Below are 25917 nucleotides of genomic sequence, written 5' to 3'. Positions count from 1 at the left end.
GCATATATATTAAAAAATTTCAACATTTAGTTACAAAAATAACTATTTTACATGATAAAGTACCTGCTAATTCTAAACTTAGGTTTTAAATTAAATTTAAATATTTGTGTTAATAATACAATTATGACTAATGAGGTGCAGGAGTATGTCCATCAACATAAAAGTTTCTTGTTGCCTTTGGTAATTCTAATTCTATTCCATCTAATTCTTTCTTTAATATAATTTGGCATCCTGAAAATAATTAAATTTATTCTTTCAGAATTAACGGGTTGAAATGAGAGATTCAAACGAAAAGCGAATCAGCATACCTAATCTAGAGTTTTCTTTTAAAAAAGGCGCTAGATCAAGTAAATCCTCTTCTGTATCTTCTGCTACTGGAAGTTTGTCTGCATAATCATGATGCACATAAACATGACATGTAGTACAAGCAAGAGAAGCTTCACAAGCTCCTTCCATTTCAATGCCATGCCTATGAGCTAAATAAAGTATGTTATCCCCTATTTTTCCTTTAACAGACGTCTTCTTCCCTGTTCTATCAATAAATGTAACATTCACCCTAAAAAATTAATTTAATAAAATTATACTACCATATATCAAAATTCACACTTAAACCTAAAGAATAGTTAAACATTTTACCCACACCTCATCTTCCGATTTCGGGTCTTGCATTTCATATTCGCCGTGTAGGAGACCTTATTAAAAAAAATTATAAGTCATTTAGTTTAAAATGCGCGCTCTTAGCAGTGCCATCTTTACGTAACATTACAAGTATAACTTACTATTTGTTGCATGTAGTTGGTTAATAATTCCCTTTGAATGATTATTGGGAAGATATATCATTTTGGTAAGAGATTTTAACGAAGAATTCATTAATCTGTGCGTCATTGTTGGCTCGATTTGTTCTTATTAAAAATTCAAAGCTTACAATTGGCACCTAACCAAACAAGTACGTAAAGAAAACATGGGCAACATTCTGGATTAAGTCATAGAACACAAAATTGAAGTGATATGTAGCGTATGGTGCATATTACTACGAATGTGATGTGTGCCCTCTAGGCGAGACATGAGGGACTAATCGACTAATAGAACGATCAGTCCAGAAAAGTTCCAATTTTAACCAATGAAGTCAGTTAATGACAGAATTAAAGTTTTTGGGTTTACTTTTCCTTTTTTAATAATCATACATTTTTAGTAACATTGTGATTCACAATTTTCATATTCTTAAAACGAGCTTTTTAGATTTTTTGTAATTGTTGTGTAGATGTAGGTCGTATAGCTATATTCAAACCATGATGCAGCAACACTGCAATGTAAGGAGTAAACTGTAAAGTACAGTGTTAAACTGGCCGTCCAATCATGCAGTCTTAGCTCACTTTCACTGCATTCTTCAGTGAATAGCAAAGTAGTTGTTATATTTATGTGACATATAGTTTAATTTTTAATAATTTGTGAGGATTAGAATAATTTTAGCGATGCGATGTATCAAGTTTCTATTACCGGTTATCGTTTGGCCGAGGAGTCTCACGGTAAACCCTATTATGCCTACTGTATTGAAGTACTGGAGCCCAACAGTGGTATTCAGTACTTTATTGAGAAAAGATACAGTGAATTTAATTCATTACATAGAACGGTAAGCGCATCAATTCAATTATAAGCAATTATAGAATAATCTTTGAAATAGTTAAACTATGTTATTCTTATATATAATGCGCATAAAATAATGCTATTTTCATATAAACGCGTTAAAATACTACTTTACTATTTCTCGACGTTTATGCTGCTGTTCATAAATACTCTGTATTTCATCGGTCATATTTACTCCCCCTTTTTAATCATTCATTTAGTTAATTTCGTTAATAAAAAAGAAATATATTTGTTAATCTCTTATATAAAAGTAAATAAAACAATTTAGAAAAAATGAATGTGCTGTTATTAAAAAAATTCGCGCATTATGAAATATATTATACGTTTATTTCAATAAATTTAAATTGACCTCTATAGGAACTGATTGCTAATATAGCTTTCTCTATATTATTTATTGTAATGAAAGAGTAAACTTTACCCTCTCAAAGTAACGATTAATTATTAATATAAGAAATATAGTCAAACGCTCGTCGATAGAATTTAAGATGTATTTGTAACTTTATTTATGAAAATGCACCTTAATACTGCTTAAATATTCCGCAGTATTTTGTAATTTATGAAAAGATTACTCATACTAGTGAAAGTAACATTAAAAACGCAACGCCCACTTCCGCTATTAGTTGCATAAACGTCTACTCCGACGAAACTCTATCTGCTCCTCCGTTAGTAAAAATATTTAGATTATAAGGCAGTAAAGTTATATAAATATTTTTAATTTAGCTCAAGTTTCTTGGAATCATAATATATAGATGTTAGAGGTCTCCATATGTTTTCCTCGGCCGATGATAGTGAATTCGTCTCTAAAATATTTATCAATTTTACGCTACATAATCCGTGAATAATCGTTAATGTAAAATTTTGTAATTTTATTTATTTAAAGGTATACATTTAAAGGTTTTTATAATCGAACGAAGTTTAATGGTTTGCAGCTGAAGAAAGAAGTAGCGGACATTGCTCCGTTTCCACCGAAAAGAGTAAGAAACTCGCAGCCGAAGGTATTGGAACAAAGGCGAGTAGCACTGGAGTTGTACATTCAGACAATGTTACGAATATCAGCGACGAAACAACAGGTTCTTAATTTTCTTGGAATAGACGGTAGAGCGACGGGGGTCTCTCACAGACGGTATTTTATTTTTCGTATTAATTAAATATATCAATGTAAGAATATTCGCAATGTATCGATTAAACCAATTTTTTCCTTTCAGAATGCAGAAGAGTGAGGTCGGTGCTAAAGATGCGCCATCCAACACATTGGATCATCATCCTGTGTTGTCTTTTAATTGTGATCCATATATTCAGACTGAGACAAAGACAAGTTTGCCGGACATTGTAACCAGCGGCGTGCTGCTTGGCATCTACAAAACTTCATAAATGCTAATATTGCAGGATCATATTTTTTACCTTATATACTAAATATATAACTGATAATCTAATTTTATTATATTTATGATATTTTATTGCACGTAAAGTATTATCTCTGTTGAGATTAATTGTAAATATAGTTCTAAAGAATTTTCCTATTGATGTGAGAAAGAAATAAAAGTATTTATATTTGAATCATCGTCTCGTTTATTTCAGCTCATGATTTTCAGTTTACATTACTTGTGACATTGATCTTAATCTATTAACGTTATTGTATGAATATCTTGGATCGTAAATGTTATAAACGCTTAAACAGTTTTGCGGTGCAACGCGTTGCATCGATCACTACCGCTTGCATCGGACATCGATAATATTTGTTCAAGAAACAGCTGGAAGAATTTAAAATTAAGATAAATGCCTATTGCAATTGAATAGAAATAATTTTAATTGACTGTGTTTTGCCATGATTTTAGAATTCACTTTCCAGAAGTTTGTAAGATTGACATACGGCTCTTCTTAAACGATAGTTCAACGTCGTAAAATGACCTACAAATTTTTGCTCTATTATCATTGATTCTTTTATAAACTTAAATAATAAATTGCTTGGTCCACTTGATTCGCCCGCTATTCTCTTATTTCCCATCTAAATCCCTCTTGAAATTACGAACAAGTTCTACAAATCGCCTATATATGGAAATAAAGAATGAACGATGATGTCGTTTAAGCGGTAGTAACGTTGCAATAGGACCTTGTTTTATTTATATATACAGCTTATATCATAATGATGATACCGGTATACTATGTATCGTGTGTAATAAATTGAATTTTCTGAGATAATTTGTAATTTGTTTCATATCAAACGTACTGCACTAAATGTATGTTATATACAAACTCCTCAGTCTTGTGCAAAGTGTCGTCGTTGACAAAACACTTCCACTTTAGTGACAAATCACAAAATAATCTCTCAACAAAAGAATGAATGTTTCTTTTTAATAGACGCACGCAATTTGTTTTGCAGTGAAACTCGAGTCAAGGAAATTATGTTAAATACAATTGTATATATATAATATATATAATATCAAGTTTTTTCTTCTATATATATATATATATATATATAGTATAAAGCACTCAAGCATTTTCTTAATAGGAAAATTCATACTCTATCGCTAATAAAATTCACTATAATTTTCTTACAATTTTTTTCTTTTTTTGTTGAAATAACATCTTCGACTCGGTTTTCGCTTTTGTCAACGAATAAAGGTTAATAACATGCAAACTGAAGGTATCTATACGTCTTCAGCGTTTAATTCTTCCTCATCTTCTTATTGTTGTGTCCATGTGACTTTGCAGCGGGAAATATAGTATCTTATCGTAGCTTTATTGATCGGATTTATCATCTAGAAAAATCATTACTTAACGCAATATTTATACAGGTTCGCGCATGATTTTTATAATAGTAGACGGAGGTGTTGGTCGCCAAAGGACACCGCGGATCCTCTCGAGGATTCTCAGGCGTCGAGGGAAGAGTAAGAGGAACGCTGTACGCATTATTCTTCGAACCGACTTTGGTTGTAGATCCTTCTGGCGCCCTTTCTTCTTTCGTTTAACAAACAAATACAAAAATATCGCGTTGACGTAAAAAAAATATAAATGACTTTATGAATTTTTCATGTTACGTCGAGAGTAAAAATAATCGCAGTAGATTACCATTCGCGTTAATGATGACGAAGAGGCGCTACGCTTTTAAATGTATTTATAAGGTGAACTCTTTGAAAAATGAGTATTATCGCAGAAATTAGATTAGTTTCGCGGTTGATTTACACACACCGCTCATGCATATACGAAGGTACAATGTTAAATCTACATCGTTCCATGCCGATCTGTCGCTTCTACATTCTCTCCACTACTTAATGATCCTCGCTCTATATACTCAGCTTCCTCTTTCTATCGAAATTACGTACGTACAACAATAGCGCATCTCGGTTCTCCTTCTAATCAGCCAGCTCTCTTTAAAATTACCCACGATAAACGCTCTATATTCAATCTTACTAATCAGCTTTTTTATATGTAATATATATATATATTCAAATTACATACAAGAGCAACGCATCGATTTATTTTCGGAAGATGCACGAAGGAGAAAGTATCTACAAAGTGTTTTCTTCTTTTGTTCGCTCGGCCTAAAAAAATGACCCGATCGGATAACTTTAATTCGCCCCTCTTTCAATCCTTTTTATCTATATACTATATATTCGTACGAATTTTTATATATATTTATAGATCGTCGTCTCTACATTAGCAAATATTCCAGCTAAACTATCTAACTATTATAGCTAAATATTATCTATTTACATAAAACACATTGCATTGGCACAGCAAACATATGTGTACCCGGACTGCCAACACTCCAGACTTTCAGTTTTTCTCTTCTATCGTTAAACTAATAATAATTTCCACATTAATTTTCTTGTGCACGCGTTTACACTACGTGCTTCTTCCAACAATTTAACAACCGACAAAAACAATTCATTCATGATTATTATTGCCAGGAACGATTGTGATCAATCTCGCGATATCAAACGAATAGACAATTGATTACCGCGAAATGGAATTTTCAGATTAACAATAATGTACTATTATGCATTCTTTTGACCAATAATGAAAGTTGATTTATCGCCATACGATCGAGCAGAATTTCGGACTAATTACGATAAGCAAAGTGTGAAATGTCGCAATAAAACATCGACAAATGTGGAAAAGCGTAAAATACGGACCGATTCGAGAGTTGGATTAATTAATTCAATTGCTATAACTTTATTGGCATACGTGCGTATATGAATATCGATATGATACAACCTTTTACTTTATTATCAATCATTTAGAAAGAAAAATAAAAGCATATCTGGGCTTTTCAGTCTTTGCTGGAACTGTTTATGATTTCGGGCGGCAGCCCCGGCTCGTTTGGAATGTTGCAGTTACATTATAATATAATTAATGCGTTCATTAATACATTACAGCTCAAAGCTATTGCAATCGTGTGCAATAGCAATTTTTTTCATAATATATCCTTTTTCGTAGCGACGTGCAAGGTATCTGGTATTCTAGTACTCTGATTTTAAACTGTGATTTTGTGATTAATAAAGCATTTTAGTTTATCCCCTAGGCAATGTAAAATTCGCGAAAACTTCAAGAAAACAATTTCACTAGAAATATACAATTTATGCTTAATAATTATCACCGATGGATTCTTATTAATCGAGCAACGTACATTCTACTAGAAACACAATTACAGTACAGTGCTTTTTTTCTTCCTTTTTTCTCTCACGAGGCAAGAAGTACGAGGTACCGCAGTTGTAATCAGAGTACCAACTATACTATTAAAATTCTTTTTAGTTAAAATGTTAATCTATTAAAATGGTTTTTATGCATCTATATCCATATGCCTCTCGAGACTCACAAATTTAGAAATACGATTCTTTAACAATTTCTTAATATTATATCTCATTTTCACATAAGGTACCTAAGTTTATAATGTTTCAATTATATAAACGCCACTATACCGCTTTATAAAGATCTTGACAGCTTACATATTTGTATATATATAATATAATCAGATATAATATAGTCAAGAGACTTTACCGATTATTTATAAAAAAATTACAGGCTTTTGAAAAGTCTGCGAAAATGTGAAATAGCTGCCTTGTCACCTCAACTTGCATTTGACGAATATATACTTTATGCGATTAAAAAAAAAATATATGTGTATGTATATTGTATGTATTTATATATATATATATATATCTATATATTTATGCATAACGTTAATGCATACCACTGTCGTTCGCTCGTACAAACAGCGCAACGATGAATTCCATATCTCATTTAAAATCATTTCAACGATAAAAAACAATTCTAGGTATAGTATTTACAGGAGTCTCTACGTTTCATTCTGTTATCTCCCAGCGTTTCTTTGTTTCCTCAGTATCGAGCCTAAACTTGTATTCCGCTCCTACCTCCGGCTGATCTGCGCGCATTTTTCTTGAAACCAGTCATAGAGCACGCGTATACGATGACTCGCACCCCGTTTCAACCTATCCGAAACGTACGAGCGTTCAATGACAATGAGGGAAATCGATGTACATGCTCATTGCAACGTTCCATCCTTTGAAACGCGTTGCAATTATAGACGCGGCAGTGTTGGTTAACGGACGATTGAATTTAATCGACATTTCAAAGTGACATAAAGGTTCGCCTTGCTACGGCGAACAAATCGGTGTATTAGCGTTATCTAGCAAATACGTATCCTGTCCCTTTACGCAGCTGATTCTGCTCGATTAGCTACATTGCCGCTAGCGCAATTGACTAATAGAAGATCATCCCGCGCTACTTTTGCCAGATAACACCGCTAACTCGGCGAAAAACAGGAGTGCGCTCGCTCAAAAGCAAATTTTTCCCTCCCAACCTTACTACGCGTGCTCTTCTATATGTCAAGCGTATAGAAAAGCCGTTCTTCGTTATAACTGATAGCAGCGGTTTGTAGCCTCAAACTAAAAAATTGTCGTCTAGAAAAATCTGGCAAAAGACACATTCACTTTTTTCATCTTCTAAATTAAACGATGCACTATTTTGATCCTTATCGCGAACCACACTCCTGCCTTCTTCTCTTCCTTTCGGTGCTCTTTCGCCCAACTATCGCGTTACATCTGAAATTATGACTCGCTAATTAATTACAGGCACTCTAGTCGCAGTTGAATCGAGAAACAAATGCGGTTTTTTTTACGGTAGTCACTATTATACAATATTTAGTAGACCGATTTACGCCATTCCATGGTCAGGCATGGAAAAATTGCCATGACGCCTTGCGCAGCACCTCGTCGTTGGAAATTTCACCATCGAACGAGCACAATCGCGTGGATCGCTCTCGTTTTCGATGAGGTATTTATTTTCACAGATATACATCGTTGATAATTTTTTGGGGGAGAATTCGATCGGTGTGGGAAACGAGGCGTTTAGGCTCTTTAACTCTGATACCTGGCAGCAGTATTGTCAAAGGCACCTTACAAAATACGAAGAGTCGCAACTTCCGGTCCATTAAATCGAGATGAAGTTGCACGCAAGTTGGAGGATCCAAGTGCCGATAAACTGTCAATATACATATATCGTACGTACTCTAGCTAAGAAAACAATAAACGTTCTTCAAAAAGTCACACTGCACGCGGCTGTTCAATCTCAGCCAAGCTCTTGGCGATGACCTCGCTTAACCGATATTAACCGATACTCACAGCACGACAATAAGTGCACATCAATACCCGAATAAGTCTTACTTAAGTCTCTCTACGCTTTTTCTTTCTCAAACTTTTCCCTACAAGTGTTAAAGCTTAAACGAAACGCATAAATGAGGCACTTGCCTGAATTTCGGCCATCTTACAGATTTCTCGTGCTACAAATCAGTCGATACTGTCTCTCTAAATTCTTCTCACTTACGTATTGATCTAAGCACCTAGCAGGCCACTACTACTTTATACGAACACAGTCCTCTCTCTCTCTCTCTCTCTCTCTCTCTTTCGCTCTCTCAAAACATTGCACACCACTGCCTTTCGAACTTTAAAGTTACACCTCGCTCAGTCGTCATCCAGATGTGCTCTTGCGGCGTTACAGGTTTACAAAATCTGCCAACCGATTGGACTCTAACTTTCGTCCATCGGTAACAACAGGTTTGGATGATCGAGCGTGCCACCAACGATCGTGAGAGTTTCCGCATCGAATCATGATAGCTAGGAGGGTGACGATCACTTTCCTCGTCAAGGATGGCGTTCGGAGTTGTTTAAGCATCTCGAATTGGAGACATCCGGTAAGGTGTCGGGCACAACAACCTACGTGTCCTGCATCGGCAGGATTTTGATGTTTCGTGGGGCAGCATCGTGGAAGGGGGTTAGGGGGCAGGGGTGTGGTCGTCGACTCAATAGAAAGCCAAGCGTCAGTTGTGCGAAGGTTCGTAGGGCAAGTTCCTCTGGAGCAGCATAGAATTGGTAGCGGTGCGCTTCCTCTGCGCATTGTCGTACGTGTAGAAGCGTTCCTCCTCGGCGAGGGATCTGGATCTCGGGGGTGGAGGTGGGGGCGGCGGGGCCGAGGAAGAATCGCAGTGGGTGGCCACGTGCATGACCATGTCGTTGAAGTTGGGCAAGAATTGCGGATTGAAGAGGGAGAGGATTCGCTGGTTGAGCTCCCGAGGGCTCCTCGTGGGGACCATGTAGTGATCGTGGCGAGACTCTTGAGCGAAATTGGCGATCCAGCGTTGTCCGGCTCGGCGAAGATCGTCGGCGCTGCGACCCCTGACGGACTCGTAACCGTGGACCAAGGAGAAATCAGCGGGGAGCACGGCCTCCATGTACTCGTGCTGCTCGATCTGACGAAGCTGCGCCTCCAGAAGGGCGTCGTGGGGGGGCAGACTAGGCTCCGGAAAGTCGCCGTTCTCCAGGTTGTACTGGTCCCGGAGGGAGTCGTACCGCTCCTGGGGATTCTCGTCGCCTTCTTCGTCATCGTCGTCGTCGTTGTCGTCGTCGTCGTCATCGTCGTCGGACTCGGCGAGCTCCGAACAGGAAGACGAGGAGGATGAAAGGGTCCCCGTGGGATCCTCCTGCAAGCCTCAGACGGCTCTGTGTCGTTTTCGGTATCATATATACGTCTTCTTCACCTTCTGCACCGGCTTGTTCTCCGCCGAAGAGTTTGCGTTCTTCCCATTGGGATTCTTCGGCGGTACGTTCAGCACCAGATTGATGGATTTGTTGTTGAATCCCGGTGACTCCGAGCTCTCCGTCAAACGATTCAATTGCTGACGCTGCTCCGGTGGGTCCGGGTACGGCGTCCCTCGTAACCTTTGCGAGAACCAGAAGCCAGAAGCGAATCCGGCCAGTAGGGAGAAGAAGCAGGTACCTATGAGGGCACCGGTTAAGGTTTGCGCCGAATACACCACTGGAGTCACGATGACGCCTGCAAAATCACATGGATATTCGTCAGAGAAATCGATAAATCATTAAATTCCTAACGGTTAAATCCTCCGATCGATTATATAGCATCGAATAATCAATCAAATTGAACTGGCGCAAACTGTGTGCCCTATAATACGATATATCGACAAAAATTAGACGGTGAGAATTTATTGTGTGACGTGACATGGTCCCTTTATTGTTTATTATTATTATTTATTGCGTGCAATGGATTTTTGCGTGATTTATTTGTTTCTCCTATGCCTCATTGGAGCCTAGTCGACCAATGAGTTTCCTAAGCCATCGTAATGTGAACACACAGATAGTATTATTATTACGTCACAGATGCAGGTATTACCACACTAATGGAATCGATCTTTGAGAGATGCAGATTATGGAGGATCTATAGTTTGGGACACAATTACAAGGATATAGGACTGGACAAAAATTAAACAATAATAAAGTTGAAGGATAATCAGGGTCCGTTGGATTATTGCGACATGTGCAGATTACCTTGAGGTTCGTTAGCTCTCGGTTGCGTTCGACTGTACTGATTTTCTCGATCCAGTTCGATGACGATTTCGTTGTCCCGTTCATCGGGTAGCTCACCACGCCCGATTTCGGGTAGCACTGCTGGTAGCACTGGCTTCGCCATTTCTGTAGGAACATTCACCAATTGATGATGGGATTGATGATCGCGCGTAAAATGTTATTTATCAGTATAGCGATTATATATATTATTGAAATTTAGGAAACACAAGAGTAAGAGAGATAAAGAGATCGAGAAACATATACATATATATTATATAGAGCTTTTTGTTAATAAACGAGACTGCGTGCAAGAGAGTGTATTAGTATATAGCATTAGTGAGCAAAACGGTGAAAGGTTAAAGCGACTTGCTAACCGAGCCCTCGTCACGGTCACTGAACATGGAATTGCGCTGATCCAGTTCAATTCGCAATCGCAATTCCACGTTACTCGTGACCCCCCCCCCCCCCCTACCACAGCTCTTTTACCACCGTGCAGCAGCGACGTTTCAGCGACAAAAAGGAAGAGTCGCGACGACGAGGAACGCCTATTAGCATACTTATCGCGGATCACTGAACTTGGAAATTTTCGCGCAACATTGCCACTCTTGGTCCCTGGCAAAAAGAGAGCGCGAATAAGAAAAAGTAGGAAAGTGAAACGCGCGCTATAAGTCGTTTTGAAACATAGGCCGTCCCTCACGGAGCTAGATAAGAAAGTGTCTCCTGCGAGCGCGGTGCCTGTAATGATCCTTAATGTCATCGTGAGAATACGATTTGTAAAACTCAACCACACCGTTGCTCTCTTGGCAAACTTTCTAGTTTTTACGATGGACCGAAAACTTTGCCAATATTTATCATACTGGGAAAGCTCTTTCTCAGTCGTCTCTCTTCCATGTTTTTCTTGAAATTATCAGAAGCTACAGGTATGGGAATTACGTTGAAATTGTTTGAGAGCATATATAAATGTGTGTATATACATAGAAAGAGAACAGGAGGAGATACGCTGCAAAAGGGTAGTTGCGAAAGAATCATACTCGGATGAAATCCAAATAATTCTTATATAATAGCCGTAAAAGAGTTTTGAGGGTTTAAAGAAGTATATTGTAGTATATATATATATATATATAGGAGAGAATAATGGAGTACCTTGCTCGTAACCGCAACCCTTGTGCTTGCCAGCGACAATATCTTGGAAGAGGGTTTGATCTGCGGCGTTGTCGTGGAGTTTGGTTGGCACGGCAACGCAGCGATTTGTAATTGCGTCCCAGGCACAATGCGGATCCTGAAGAGCCACGCAGGACATGCACGTACTAGCCGTTGGCAAGTCACAATGGTGAAGGGGCACAGCTCTGATCTCTGAATCGGCGAACACCACTAATTTACTCGCCTCACCCGCTAGGTGAACTACAAGCAGATCCTTAACAGCCTGGCCTGCAAATAAAACAAAGTACCGTTAAACCAATTAAACGGAAAAGCCAATTTACGTTTGATCCTTTGATTTAATACGACAAGCGACCACGTTTAACGCGCTTTACTCCCTTTTACTCCATTCTACTTTATCTTACTTTCCTACCTACTATATATTCTACAGTATATGCTGCGCTATAGCACATGAGTATATATAGGTATACATATATACACATTATATATATATACGTAATCCTAATGGAGAATTACATTATTCGGCATCAATTATATATATAGCGACTCCTACAGGATTATAATTTCACGCTGACTTTACATTCCTAGGAATGGTTAGCTGCATTTATAAAATTCAACTTACCATGTTTCAATACTTGTACGTCGCTGACAATTACTTGACCCACATCGGATGTCGTGTCCGGTGCAAGGGTATTGAGAGCTTTCAGAACACGCCCGTCATCTGCAGATATCCAAACAGTTTTTCATCTCGGTATCAATCGTAGAAACGAGAAAGGGAAATATGGAGCAGGACGAATTTCATAATAATAATTACCTGTCCCGATGTACAGTATGTCGTAGAGCTTTCCGTCCAGTGCTTTCACTTGTGGATCCACGGCTACTTTTGTGAATCTGTAGCTGTAAATCGAGAGTCTCGTTAATATACATTCTCAACTGTCAACGCTGCATCGGGATAATATCATAATAATAATTAGGGTAAAGTGGGTGCTTGCGTGGAATATTGGACTTACTTAAAGCTGACTTTGGTTATCACAGGCAGAGCGAAGTGAGACTGCACCGCTTCATCCATCAGGGGATGAGCTTTGACAAAGTTAACGGTTACATCTGGAAGAGTCCTGGAGTCATTAACGCAGGATCCGGGCCTTGGCAGTGGCACCTTCTCGGGAAGTACTCGCAGCCAATTACTGTTTATCGTCTCCTGTTCCTTGAAAGCACCTTGGAAGACTTCGAGGATGCTGCTCATGTTGAAAGCGCAGACGGCCGAACCTCCGATGGAATTGACCGGTGTTGTAAAGACACCGTAGACCAATCGGGAACGTTCACCGCCATAAAGACCTTCCGTCACGTCGCTCGTTGACTCTGTTGAGTTACGAAATAAATCAAATCGGCTCTCCATCCATGCATCCACCAAGTTATTCGGCGCTCTTATATTTCAACCTATAGATTTCCTTCTATATTATATATATCTATATACATCTGTGATACTTTCATCTCCCATCAATCGTTATCCATCATTTCATCAGGGAACGGAGGATTGCTAAACGCTATACGAGGATAAGCTTCAAAAAGTGATTTTCGAACAACCGTGCTCCCTGCTGTCTATCGAGTTACCGAGAAAAGTATTCCATGCTAAAAAACGCTTATATCGTATATAGTACAGCTATATATGAACTTTTTGACAGCCTCTTATACGAGATGCATTTTGCTCGACGCTCAACGACCTGCGGTGAACAGGTTGGCAAAGCTCGGAGGAAAAAGGGGGAGTAAGCAGCGAACCATCGTTTCTCTCCCCCTCCCCCCTCCTCTCACCATCCTATTACACCGCCACGCACGTCTCCCTTTCAAAGTTTAAAACTGCAACGACCATCTAATCCAACTCTTATAGCTCGCTCGCATGCTCCACATTCACATTCACACCTCTTACTACAAAACGTCGCAAAACTTGCGAGCTTAAAGAAAATCCCTATATTGCATCTCGGTCCAGCTATCTCCATATATATATATATATATATATAACGCAAAAATTACGTTATTCGAAATAAAGTAAAATTATATACAGCGAAGCTTTGATATATTCGAGAGAATCTTTTTAATCACGTTCATTCATCAGCGTGGGAAGGAACACATTTGTATAGGTTTACCGATATATTTCTCGAGCAGCCTTGTACATATATAGGTACGAGAGAGGTTCCTGTGGTGAAAAGTTTTCAACGACCCCCCGCCCCTGTTCCTCCTCTTGCAGAGTCTACCGCAGCTTCGGGTATCTTTTAGCCATCCGTCTCCGAGCGGAGACAAAGTGCGCGCGCAGAACTTTGTCAAATTCGCGTTGGAGCGGCTATTCTTCACTGCGAATGGAAATTTAAGCGCGAGAGCCAACGTTATATCTCGTAATCGCGATTGCCGCCCTTCCGCTTCTCGGCTTACTCCCCTTTTTATGGCCTCCTTGACGGCTCGCTCATGCAAATCGATCTGCGATTGTGTGCGTTCCGCCACTTCTAACTTCCAGTAGCGAGCACTATTTAAATCCTCGCTGCTCCCCCTTTTCCTCTGATCACTCGTTCCTATATATCCATGACTTCTAGCGCTCCACCTCCGACCCTCTCCCCCACCACCTTCACCCTTAAAGCTTTGCTACCGAAAATCATCTCCCATTCACAAAAACCCCTCCTTATACTTTATACATACATATATACTATACCGACGAGCTACTCTTCTCTTCTCTCCATCCTCTCCTCTTATTATTCTCTTCGACGGCTCATTAAGCGATAAAAACCATACAAACTCCACATTCGACGTGTTTTCATAGCCGGTGTATAAAGAATAAAATAGTGAATAAAAGTTTCTCATTGATATCTCGGTGGAAAGTTCACAAAGATATATTTTTACTGGCAAGTTTGCGTTTCTCCCTCATCCCCTCCCCTCCCTTTCTTACTCCTTCCCCCATCTCTCTTTCTTTCCCTTTCCTATCGTGCCTTATTTATGAGAGTCCGATTTTATCTTTCATGGAAACAAAAGCGTATAGCAGAGTTTATGTTTGCATTTTGGAAGTCATCTTAATATTCCAGCGTAGCGGCTTGTATTATAATATACAATACGGGATTCTTTCCAAGAGCTCCTTTCCGTTACTCGCTGCAGAGGCCAAAGTTCGAGTGCAAGTTGAAATAGGGAAAACTCCGTTTCTGGTAATATTACTGTAATCCCATACGCAAGAGTCCATTAGCAAACTCTCGTAAATTTCACACGCGAAAGATAACGTTACAAGTATGATACTCGGGTTTTAAAACCATAAAGGAGAGAAGAGTTGTGTAATAAGGTACAGAGCGAAGGAATTGAAAAAGTTACTTGTATATCTTATAGAAAATTGACGAATCGTTTAAACGAGTATAAAGCTGCGGTATACATATACATAATGAAAAATTAGTTTCTTTATACGATGGTGAATGGAGCAGTAGAGTATACTATATACAAAGTACATTAAAAGATCCATAAAGAACCTGATTTGACCCAGGGTGGTTTTATACAGAGTTCCTATTGAAAGTAATAAGGTCTTGAGTCGCAATTTGGCACTCGTTTAAGTGTGGTATCTTCACCGTGTCCAAGTCTCGTTTTTCCACGTGTATATTACAGGAAAGTACACGAGAGTGTCTTCCGTCGTCGGGTCTGATTGGGGGAGACGTCGGAGAGGTGCGGCGCGACGCGGGGCGGGGAGGGATAAAGGGATGAGGAGGAGGAGGAGAGGGAGCGAGGCTTAGGTTGTCCGAGCAATCGGTGGTATAGCCGGGAATCGCGATTTGGCAAGGATCCACCGAGGGCTGGCGGTTTGCCAAACTTGCTAGCCGGATAGGGATTTCGGTTCGATGTGCGGCGACAATATTCCACGTTTATACCGGAGAATACACCCCCCCCCCTTCCACACAGCCCTCGACTAACTCCCGTTCGATCCCCAGGATCACCGTCGGTGAATCAGCATTGTGCCCGGAGCTGCTTCATTTTCCGTTCCGTATAGGCAGCTGCCTCGACTTATCGGCTGACGTACAGGAAAATCGGTCAATCTCGCTCTGAATACAAATCTGTCAAGCTTCCGGCCAACCAATGAATATATCCAGACGTTAATAAATTCAACTCTACCGATGATCAAACGCTTTGATCAAGATGACTCTTCTGATTGAGAGAGAAAGAGGAAGAGGAGGAGGAAGAGAAAATTCGGGTTTGAATTTAGTGGCTTTTTTTTCCTTGGCATATAATTTCGACATAGCAGCTGGTCGAGTATCGAGTGGATACTGGATACCCGAGAGGAGATACACAGGAGAGGTATTTATACTATATATACATATATTTTCTTTTACAATGGACAATGAGTGGAAAGAAGTGATCGAAATCCTTGTACATAAATCCTGCCGGTGGAGAGGATAATGGTAATCCATGGGAGAGATTTCAGTATTAAAGGATGCTAGCCAAATCGGGATGGCGAATATATGCAGTGCACGTAAGCAGATATTGCAGTTGAATTTTCTTTATGCATTATCTGATCTCCGGTGCTCGATATATTGGCATTGAGGCAAATAAGAGGGAGCGACTGGCGTGTTTCGTGTCAAGTTGACATTCTTTCAATTCATTTTTTGGAGGAAAACGAGTTTTTGCAAGGGTTTTCACTTTTATCCTTGCTTTTCCCCGTGAGATTCAGAGGCTTAAACGGTGCAGCTGTCGATTTTCCTTTATTACGGTAGCAATATCAACGGGATAGTGTGATTCCGGGGCGTCAAGGACAGGGGTGAAGTTAATCCAGGACCATGTACGACATTGCTTTCATAGCAATGTATATATATATATATATATTGACGCAGATTTCGCGCCAAGTGAAAGTTGACCCGAACTAATCGTTTGGTCGCGGCGGACAAAAGGCTACGGGTACGCGATATTTACATTCGCTGATTGCGGAGCATTAATGCACACAGATTTATTGCTAGTATGTTTCACAAACCGGGCCGGACTCCGCGACGAAATTGCCTTGGAGCCAAAGCGAAGCGAAGCGAAGCCCAGCTATACTATCTCTCCTGCCTTGTTATTTGAATTGTTCGGTAAACTCAAACTCTCCTACTTTACCGATTCTATCCAGACTAAAGTTATTATCATTATGACGTTCAAATCTCTGAAACTTATTCGTCGACAAAAAGGTTCAAGTTTCGCTCGGAAAAGCCTCTTGGTCAGTATTTCGTAAACTCGTTGCTTGCAGTTTGCTCGAAAAGCCAATTACCGAAGGTAGGGAGTAAAAATTGTTTAGAATAAGTAAATAAAAGAGGGGAAATTTATGTAGGAGGGCGCAGGCAACAGGTTGGTAGTAAAAGTTTGATATTTTTGCCAAATCGTATAACGTCGAGTTATTAGTATGGCATATATATATATACATGTAGGAAATAACGTAACGCGTGATTCGCAAGTGTAATTAAAGTTGAACCATTTATCAGTGTATATAGCACTATTACAATTACCTAATTAAATTAATAGCGAATGCTAATGCTTAAACCGATATCATATGCTTGTGGTCGTGCTCTGAATTTCTATCAGCAATCACATTATACCTTTCGCTAATATTCCCACGCAGGGATAACGTCCACACGCACACACAAACACAAACACACGTAACAAATACAGAACCCTTGTACGCTTCAGAGATTACTACTTTTATCTAATATATTACTCTTGTTACCGGGGAGTTTCCAGCGAGAAAACAGCGGAGGTAGCCAAATTCAGTTAGCAGGTAAAAATCGTTAAATTCGTTTCCAAGTATAGTAGCTTATAAGTAGTGCGTCTATTCAAATTTGACGCTAATTAGAAAATACGAGTGCATAACAGTATTAGTCAGCGCAGAATTTTAAGTGAGGAAACGCTCTGGTTGTATACAAGTTCTGCCAGAGATTTTATCATTTTTACGTAATGGTTGAATGAATTGGACGCGTAAACCGTAGGAAGTAATTAAAAAAACATTAGGTTTGTTTTGGGTAATGAAAAGTTTTAATGGAAGTAAAGTGGGGAAAGTATAAGTTGGTCAGGTGGGTAAAAAGTAGTATATATATGTGTGTGTGTGTAGGGTGTGGGTATAGTGTGGTGGTGTTGTCTACTATACTCACGTATTTCATTGAAGTAGAAAGGATATTCGTCTGGAATCGAGCAGTTGAGTCGAGCTTTCAGGAAACTCGTCCATCTGTCGTTGAACGCGTGAGGACCGCCCTTGTCGTGCTGGCACACTCGGCCTACTCGCGAGTACACGGCCTGAAATGCGAATGCAGCTTGTAAGCGATCACCTGACAACACGTCGTTTCCTACTTTTCGCCAACCTCCCTTTCATGCCAGCCGGATAATGCTCTAAACCGATCCTTACCTTTCCACAGTTCATGTACTCCACCGCGGTCTCCCTGTAGAAGAAGAACACGTAATCCTCGTAGGCGAAGGAGCTCACGAAATTTGGACCTGAAAATTATTCATCCAAATGTTAAAATTCATTTCTAAATCTAATCGTTGAATATAATTTAAATTCATATATTTATATCATTTTCTCCTTTATTACTTCGATTTCATTTTATACTTTGACAATTTACATGTAAGATTGTGAACGAAGGGTATATATACGTACTAAATAAATTACGACACTATATATCTCGCAAAGCAGAAAACGCAAAACATTCCGGCGACTCGGTTTGTCATTACTGACATTAATTAATATCGCAATAATTACTAGTAATTACGGTTAGTCGGTAATTACACATGACGTATTTATGTAATTACGAAAATATTTTCTTTCGTGGCAAAATTAAATTTACACAGCATGATCAAATGGGTTAGTTTCTGTTTAATATTGGTCCGTGTCGATTTGATTTACAGTATATATATGTCTACGCTTAAAATTCTTATCTCGCTGAAAAGTAGTAGCGCTGCAGCGACAGAGAGAACTCTCAAGATCCAAACGAGAAAACATTTGCCCTCGTCTCGGAAACTAGGCAAATTTTTGCCCAGATTAATATAATCGTACCAAAAAAACTCTTGAATCGTAATATATTAGTTGGAGATTTGTTAAAAAAGAAGCCAGAGTCTATATAGTTCATTTTGACTGCGATGGAGTAAAAGGAGAAACGAGAAATGTGTTTTTTTAAATTGCAAAGGGAGAAGAAGGGCGGGAGTGGGGGGAGGGGGAGGGGGAGGGGGAATGAGATTTATTATTCAAAGGTTTTAGATTTTATTGGCTTTAGTTTGAGGTAAAGCAGAAAATAGCCGGGGTTATCGCGGGATTGCGAAAGTTATTATATTATCTTGATTTTATGAGATCCGACACTTAATCAAAATGCAAATGGGGTGGGGGGATGCGCGGAGGGGAGAAGCTCTATCGCTTAGCGGATCGAAGCTGGCTTTCGAACTGGTTTTGGAATCTACCAACTCACCGTTCAGCTGATTCAGGTCGGAGCGTTCTGTTCTAATCCCGTCTCTGTGAATGAGTGGGTCGCCTCCGGAGAAGTAAGCCACGGTGGCGGCGTACAGCTGTCCATCTGTAATAAAGAAACACTATCGTCAATCAGTTTCCTCAAGAAATCTGTGCCAAGCGAGTAGCTCTGTACGAATGCCTTATGCAAGCTTGACTATATAACTTCACATAAGTCTAATTCAATGAAACCTACATATATTTATAGACTCTATCGCTCTTATAATATAAAAATATGCAATCTTTATCAATATCTTTTTTTCTATAATAACAAGGTATAACCAAACGAAGGAAGAATATTCCTCAACTCCGTACGATAATTATCATACGCGAGATTTGGTAATTGGAGTAATCTTGTCTACACTCGATAGCATCGCCTAATCTATCAACTATCGTGAAAGCTATCTGTTGGGTATACGAAATAATAGGATATATTGATCCCGAAACTAAGTTGGCAAAGCACCACATCTTCGTAAACGCAATTATCTGCTAGATTAAATTAAGATATATCGAAGCATCATACCTGCCGCAACTACAAACTTTCTATCGTAACAACAATTAATCAGTTTTAGCGTAGATCACTGCTTGATTAACGAAAATATGCCATGTAAATTACGCGTGGTGGAGCAACAGCAGCATCCCGCAGGAAATCTGTACCGATGAAAATGAAGTCGAGCTCGCTCGAAGAATCGTTTGTCTCGATGGAGCGACTCTTCGTTGGAAATTGTTGTTTCCGGAAGTGAAGAATGCGCGAAAGGAAGATGCAAAGCACGCTGGCACGTCGGCCAGTTAATTTTCTCGCTTTTCGAGGGTTCCTCGAGTGGGCTTCGTCCTTGGCAAGCCTTTGGAACGCGTTGGATTCTCTTCACCCTTGTAGGTGGTTCTGCAGCGAGACTGGAAAGTCTAGAGAGTTGGTGGAGGGGAGGTTGGGGGGGGAGGGGGGAGATCTTGGAAGGCTCGCCACGTCTATATTTCACGTTCAAAAAGCACGATGGGATTTGAGGCTGGCCAACGTATGCGCGCGATAAGTGTATAGCGGCCTGGTGGCCATATATAACGGGAAAGTAGACGTTAGACTTAGGGGATGAACGTGCTCGTTGCAGGCTACAAATCTAGGGTGAGCCTTGCACGCCGAAGTGGCCGCGAATACAGGTCGTTGATGCCGTCTCGCGGTTCTTCCTATTCCCTTAATGCTCGCGAGACTATTTTCTACCTTCGCCATTCTTTCACTTTCTCATCCTCTCCATCTTTCTCCTTGTACATTTATATATATATATCCTTTGTTCCGTCTACCCAATTCCCTTTAACCGAAACAGAGCCGCAAGTGTAAAACCCCGTCAGGCAGATCCTGCCAGCTCAGCTTCACTGGAAACAAAAGTCACTGGGCTTACGTAGGTATGTTTGCCCGTTAAATAATCTCATTGTAAACTGACCCGGCCACTGTTACCATTAGCCAAAGAGCTCGCTCTCTCTCTCTCTCTCTCTCTCTCTCTCTCTCTCTCCCTCTCTCTACAGAGGGGCTTATCAATCCTACGCTTCACATATCTATATCTAGTATACTATATTCACTCACTGATAACCGAGTTCTGAAAATTTTTACGTTGCATCAATTATCATTTAATTATATCAAAATTATAACCGCGCGAGCATCCGCTTTGTACGTGCTGCATGCAGCTTCGCAATTTTATTCGGTGCGATTAATCGAGCAATCATGGATTAATCGAATTACACGGCTCGATTGGAACGCGTGTTCTCGCTCGAAACTCGACAAGTTTCTTTAATGTTGCGCGTTTAACGTTTAGCGCTGCTCTCGTCCTGACGTTTACGAGATATATTCAAATGTTCCCCGAGACCAACTGATAAGCTTGTCGAAGAAGAAGCTGAATTTCTGTAAAACTCCACTGTTTTTCTTTATTTTAAGTACCTACATGCTCTCTCGTGTGTGTATATTAGTTGACGAGCATTGCGAAGAAAGGGAAGAGTGGCTGAGTAAGAGAGAGCGAGAGAGAGAGAGAGAGAGAGAGCGGTACGCGCGTTTGAATATCAAGCAAGCTAACCGTAAATTATTAAATTGACACTAGCCGTCCACTGGATGCGAACGCTTGTCACTAGTGATTAAGCTGCACCGGAGAATAATGCTCTCAATGTCACGAAGTGGAAGGGCTCGATCTTAATCGTGATAATATTCTAATTTGATAATCATGTTTATTATACGTTTTTCCCCTTGAAACCTCCTCTTTTTTCCATACTGAAAGGACGTCGAGAGATAATTCGCCGCGCTGTAAATTATCACTCTGTCAGCGCTGATTACGATTCATCAGAGTTCCGGTGAACGCGGAAGAAAAAAAAGAAAGAAAGATGAAAATAACGCTATCAATGTCGTTCCCTGGTTAAACTCGTTTGCTGAGAAAATATTGTCAAGCATCAATAATTGCACTTGCTGCATTTCACGAACCGATAAATCGTTGAATATTCATTCGATTATTTATTACGGATAAGCAATACAAACTATGCATACAGTGTTCTATACATATGTGTGCATCGTAAATATAATCCACGTGTGCTGTTTTTATTGAAAATTCCCAATGTAAAATTAATAATATAGAGAGACCGTGGGGTGTTATAAAATTTTTTATTATTATAATTTTTACCGTTGTGATTCGCTGATGAGTTTTGTCGATGATGAAGCACGGGTATATATAGGGTTTAAAACTCGATAGATAAATACGTGCAGGTGGATCGTTTTGCGCAATGTCTGAGAGTGGAGTTGAATTACATTTGCGATATAACGAGATATATCTAAATTAGATCGTCGCCTCTCTTACGGAACATTAACGAGTGTCCAATGAGATTGGCATAGCAAAGCAACCGAATGTGTTCACGAATATCCTGGCAGTCCTGGCACTGCAATGTGCTAGTGATATATATATACCCAGAAGGTATACGTGCTCTACATATTATACCCTCCACTATTACTATTCACCGAAGTTACCCCACTTACTCAGAAACTGCTTAGAAATGTCTAATTACTTTTTGATGAATATTAAATTCCACTTATGCTACAAATGAATTCATTAAATATTAATCAACCGTCGGAATAGGAAAAATTAATCAAGTGAGCCACGAGTATTATTAATTCCGGTCAACAATGATCCTTATAAATATATATATAACGAAGTCTAGATTTTCAAGATTTTTCAGAACACGAAGCGTTGATTCAAAAACGGAAGGTGCATTGCAATCAGATATGGCCGATCTCGAAACTGGTGTTACCAGAATTGCATAATGATATGCACCGGTTTCAGTGTCGTGCTGGTATAATTAATTAGCAGGTCGAAACTGCTGCGGTCCATCTGATACTGGTTTGTTTTTAATCCATATATATATATATATATATATATATAGACCTATATCTAGCATATTTATCAGGATAAAAGTATAATAGCACAGTGTGAGAGATTCTAGAAGCAGGTATAGCTACTTTTGCAAGTGGAAACCCGTGTGTTACGAGATGACAGAGAAAATTTTCAGGAAGTTTGGTAATATTAATTCAGAAGGCTGATCTTGCAAGCGAAGCAGCAAGAAATGCATATGAATGTGGCATAGAGATCGTGCACCATTCTCCTGCTTTATGCGCGCTGAGTTTGGAAAATCGAGGGGGTGCACTGTGTACTATATATATTAAGTGTAGTATATGTGTATTCCTAGCTCGTAGCAGGGCGCTTTGTGTGCGAGAGTTGCAGGGTGCAGTTGCGATTTGAGCAGAAGCGTCCGGCATGTCGATCGTTTTGGTACAAGCGGCGACGGCTGCTATGTATATCCATATATATATATATGCATATTCGTTTAAGACCACCACCCTGCTTCGTCAAAGCTAACCACCGTCACATTCACCACCTTGAACCTAAACCCTGACCATATTAAAACGATATACATACACTATATATATATATTTAACATTTTCTCCTTACCACCAAATTCACAAAGCGGTTCTAATTCATATTTACGTATAAAAAAAATGATGGAAAAAGGGGGTAACGTAGAGGGGAATGATGCAATTTGTAGAAATTGTTCCACCGAATCGATAATATTTTCTTACCGGTCCGTTAATGCTGTAATGACAGATCTGTTTGCGATAGAAATAATAATAGCTCACCAACAAAAACAGCGGTGCTGTTGTGCTGTGGGTCGTAAGGACATAGCCCCAGGCCGTCCATGCCATTTTCCTTCACGTACGTTCCATTCTGAAATAAAGTAGAAAAAGCTCCATTAAAAATACGAGGTAAAGTGATTAAATTGCGAGTGGTTAAAAATTACGAGACAAATTATACGCGATTATATATATAATGAGGTAAAAGAATGGTGAAGTGGGAACGGGGGCGTTATCATTTCTCGTTTGGCCAAAGTGGCTTTTGCATAATCATAAGCGCATCTATTCAGAGTCGAATAATTGCTACCATTAATCATAACTCCAATAAAGATTCGATGCTCCATTATTCGCCGTAATTAAAACTTTAAAATAGACCAAGTTTGGTAATCCATAACGGGGGAAATTGAAAGACTTCATTGCAGATTAACGAGCTTAATTTCGTCTTACAAAATATGAACAAAGCCAAGGAGTTTGCAAGGATACTGACTTTTCGCTAAGGAGAGAGACTTTGTAGCGCTCGAGGGGGATGAAAAGAATGACTCACGCGTCATCATCATCATGCAAAGAGAGAGAGAGAGAGAGAGAGAGAGAGAGAAATGCGGAATAAACGCGATCTTTTGCCATTGTCGAGTTTAATTTGTACGTGCAGTTGCAGGGGGTGCGATTCTATAACATAGAGTTGTCTTCGAAAGCAGCTTTTCATCGTTCCTAGCTGTATTTAACCACGCGACACTGGAAAGTGAAAAAACAGCCACTTGCACAAGTTATACGCTTGTTATTTATTTTCTTCGGTGTCTATATACGTACATCTATCATTTAAGTCCACGCGTAAGAAACTCTCTCAATCCTTTCCTTTCCGTCACTTTATTCCCATTCCAAGTGTCATTCGATGCATTTCTATTTTCTTGCTATTCCCGATGCGAGCGGCGCCAAGAGAATCCAGCTCAAAGTTAAAGAAAGAGAGGGGTAGAACTGGGGGAAAAAGAAGAGGTTGGAGGAAGGGTAGTTTGGACGCGAAGAAAAATGGAGAAACGGACGGAACGCGAAAGAGAAATGGGGATGAAGAGGAATAACGGTTGGTGGTTTGGAAATGAATGGATTGGAAATGGGGGGAATGGAAGGAATGAAGGTCGAAGGAAAAATAGGCGGAGAGCTTATAGTTTCGATAATAAATGATAAGGTATGAGAAGTAAAAATATGGAGAATACAGCAACAGAGGCTGGAGTGGAAGGGGGAGGAGTGCAGGAAAGTAGACTATAGTCGAGAGTTTGTAGGATGAGAATGGATGAGACAGGGGGTAGAACAGGGGCAAGGAAGAAGATAATGTTGACAATGGATAAATAATGAAAGAAAGAGTGGGACATGAAATGGCAGCAGTAGTAGAAAGAGAGAGAGAGAGAGAGAGGAGTATGTAGAGTAATACTGGAAACTATAGGCGAGATCAACGTGGCGAGCAGGCTGCAGTGCATGCATACATTTTGCCGCGTGGGACCGCATGCCTCCCGAATTTCTCCCTGTATGCCTCTGACACTCCTCTCTCCCTCTTCTCAGAATATTCACGCCACTGTTTCACGCCCGGAAAAGCTCCATTTAAAATGTTGTAATTAAAGTGCTTCCAGCATAAAACACAGCATTACACTGCATTCAATTCTGCATTTTTCATCTCTTCCTTATATATATATATATATATATAATATTAACTATATATAAAAGAACGAACGAGCGTGTAATTTTAAAACGAGTCCTGGAAAGATAAAAACTTGCAGAGAGAGAGAGAGAGAGAGAGAGAGAGAGAGATGGTTTGATCCACGATGAAATCTTGGAAAATCTTTGCAGTTTCATTCTCTGTCAGGGAGTTTTGTTTCAAGCAGAGAAATCGGTGGAGAGATAACAAGACTGCGCGAGGTAATTATCATTAGGAGCGAGTCGGTGTTTCAGGGTAGTTTTGCTGGAGGGGAGGAAAACAGGAAAAACAGTGAATTGCTCTCATTTATATCGGACTTTTTACATGGTGGAATATCTGGCCACGAGACTATAAAATCGGATTGAAAATCTGCTCGCTGGGACGATGATAATGACGAAATGATTTTTGAGCGAGAAACTCGATAAGCTTTCGGATCGGATGGTCATTCGCCGTGATTCGCATCGATGAATTCACGATCATTCGGCATTAGTTAACTGGCAACTGTTTGCAAATGGCTTTTGCTTGGTCCAGGCCGCATAGCAGCGGAGAGGGAAATGTTTGCCCGAGCACTCTATTGCATTAACTAAGAGCAGTTTGCCCTTGTAACTGGCCCTTTTCTCAGCACGAATATATACGCATTACCACGCCGCACACAGCGTTCATTGTTAACTACACGCTTTCCTTTTTTCTTTTTATTCGGAAGTTGACTTTTCTATTTTTGTGCCTCTACTCTATTTTATGCCATCTCCAGCACCAGCAGCAGCACAAAACAAAACTCTCGTTTTCCAGTCTTCGCTTTTTGATTCATATCTTGCTCACTCTACTCGTTGTTGTTTATTAGTAAGGAATGGACCCTGCAGAGTTTCTACAAACAGCGATTCTGCTACCTTTATTCTACCTTATATATATATATATATATATATAAAGTAGA

General features: G+C 39.6%; 4 protein-coding genes across 6 annotated transcripts in view; 1 reads left to right on the top strand and 3 right to left on the bottom strand.

Annotated features, from left to right (window-relative positions):
• Positions 1 to 5: 5 nt before the first annotated feature.
• Fdx1 (Ferredoxin 1) lies at positions 6 to 1003 on the bottom strand. Of its 2 annotated transcripts, none has more exons than XM_066742746.1 (4): positions 780 to 1003; positions 641 to 692; positions 309 to 556; positions 6 to 231 (listed from the first exon to the last, which is right to left on the bottom strand). In XM_066742746.1, exons 1-4 carry the CDS (start codon positions 883 to 885, stop codon positions 128 to 130), a joined length of 510 nt encoding a protein of 169 aa, XP_066598843.1. In that variant the 5' UTR covers positions 886 to 1003; the 3' UTR covers positions 6 to 127. The 2 variants fall into 2 exon arrangements, with proteins under 2 accessions (XP_066598843.1, XP_066598846.1); XM_066742749.1 differs by having other exon boundaries at positions 6 to 211.
• A 327-nt stretch (positions 1004 to 1330) lies between these two features.
• LOC136782954 (sorting nexin-24-like) lies at positions 1331 to 3173 on the top strand. The gene is made up of 3 exons (XM_066742736.1): positions 1331 to 1630; positions 2574 to 2767; positions 2850 to 3173. Exons 1-3 carry the CDS (start codon positions 1478 to 1480, stop codon positions 3013 to 3015), a joined length of 513 nt encoding a protein of 170 aa, XP_066598833.1. The 5' UTR covers positions 1331 to 1477; the 3' UTR covers positions 3016 to 3173.
• A 659-nt stretch (positions 3174 to 3832) lies between these two features.
• Positions 3833 to 9394, bottom strand: LOC136782975 (uncharacterized). Its single transcript, XM_066742754.1, has one exon. It carries the CDS (start codon positions 9392 to 9394, stop codon positions 8984 to 8986), a length of 411 nt encoding a protein of 136 aa, XP_066598851.1. The 3' UTR covers positions 3833 to 8983.
• A 271-nt stretch (positions 9395 to 9665) lies between these two features.
• The window catches only part of LOC136782936 (semaphorin-1A-like), a 183916-nt gene continuing 167664 nt past the window's right edge, over positions 9666 to 25917 (bottom strand). Inside the window, exons 6-15 of one of the 2 annotated variants that reach the window (XM_066742717.1) lie at positions 23309 to 23396; positions 19115 to 19219; positions 18061 to 18149; positions 17810 to 17951; positions 12692 to 13040; positions 12496 to 12578; positions 12304 to 12402; positions 11667 to 11951; positions 10506 to 10649; positions 9666 to 9996 (exon numbers count right to left, since the gene is read on the bottom strand). In XM_066742717.1, the coding sequence (XP_066598814.1) occupies positions 9680 to 9996; positions 10506 to 10649; positions 11667 to 11951; positions 12304 to 12402; positions 12496 to 12578; positions 12692 to 13040; positions 17810 to 17951; positions 18061 to 18149; positions 19115 to 19219; positions 23309 to 23396 (1701 nt within the window). In that variant the 3' untranslated portion in view covers positions 9666 to 9679. The remainder of the gene's footprint in view (positions 9997 to 10505; positions 10650 to 11666; positions 11952 to 12303; positions 12403 to 12495; positions 12579 to 12691; positions 13041 to 17809; positions 17952 to 18060; positions 18150 to 19114; positions 19220 to 23308; positions 23397 to 25917) is intronic. The other variant, XM_066742723.1, reaches the window with a different exon arrangement.

This window comes from Prorops nasuta, unplaced genomic scaffold, assembly GCF_024137725.1.
Source record: "Prorops nasuta isolate Cenicafe-Biocafe unplaced genomic scaffold, Cenicafe_Pnas_1.2 PNAS00002, whole genome shotgun sequence".
NCBI classification, from domain to species: domain Eukaryota; kingdom Metazoa; phylum Arthropoda; class Insecta; order Hymenoptera; family Bethylidae; genus Prorops; species Prorops nasuta.
The sequence above is the reverse complement of the archived record's forward strand: the minus strand, read 5'-3'. Positions and strand labels throughout refer to the sequence as shown.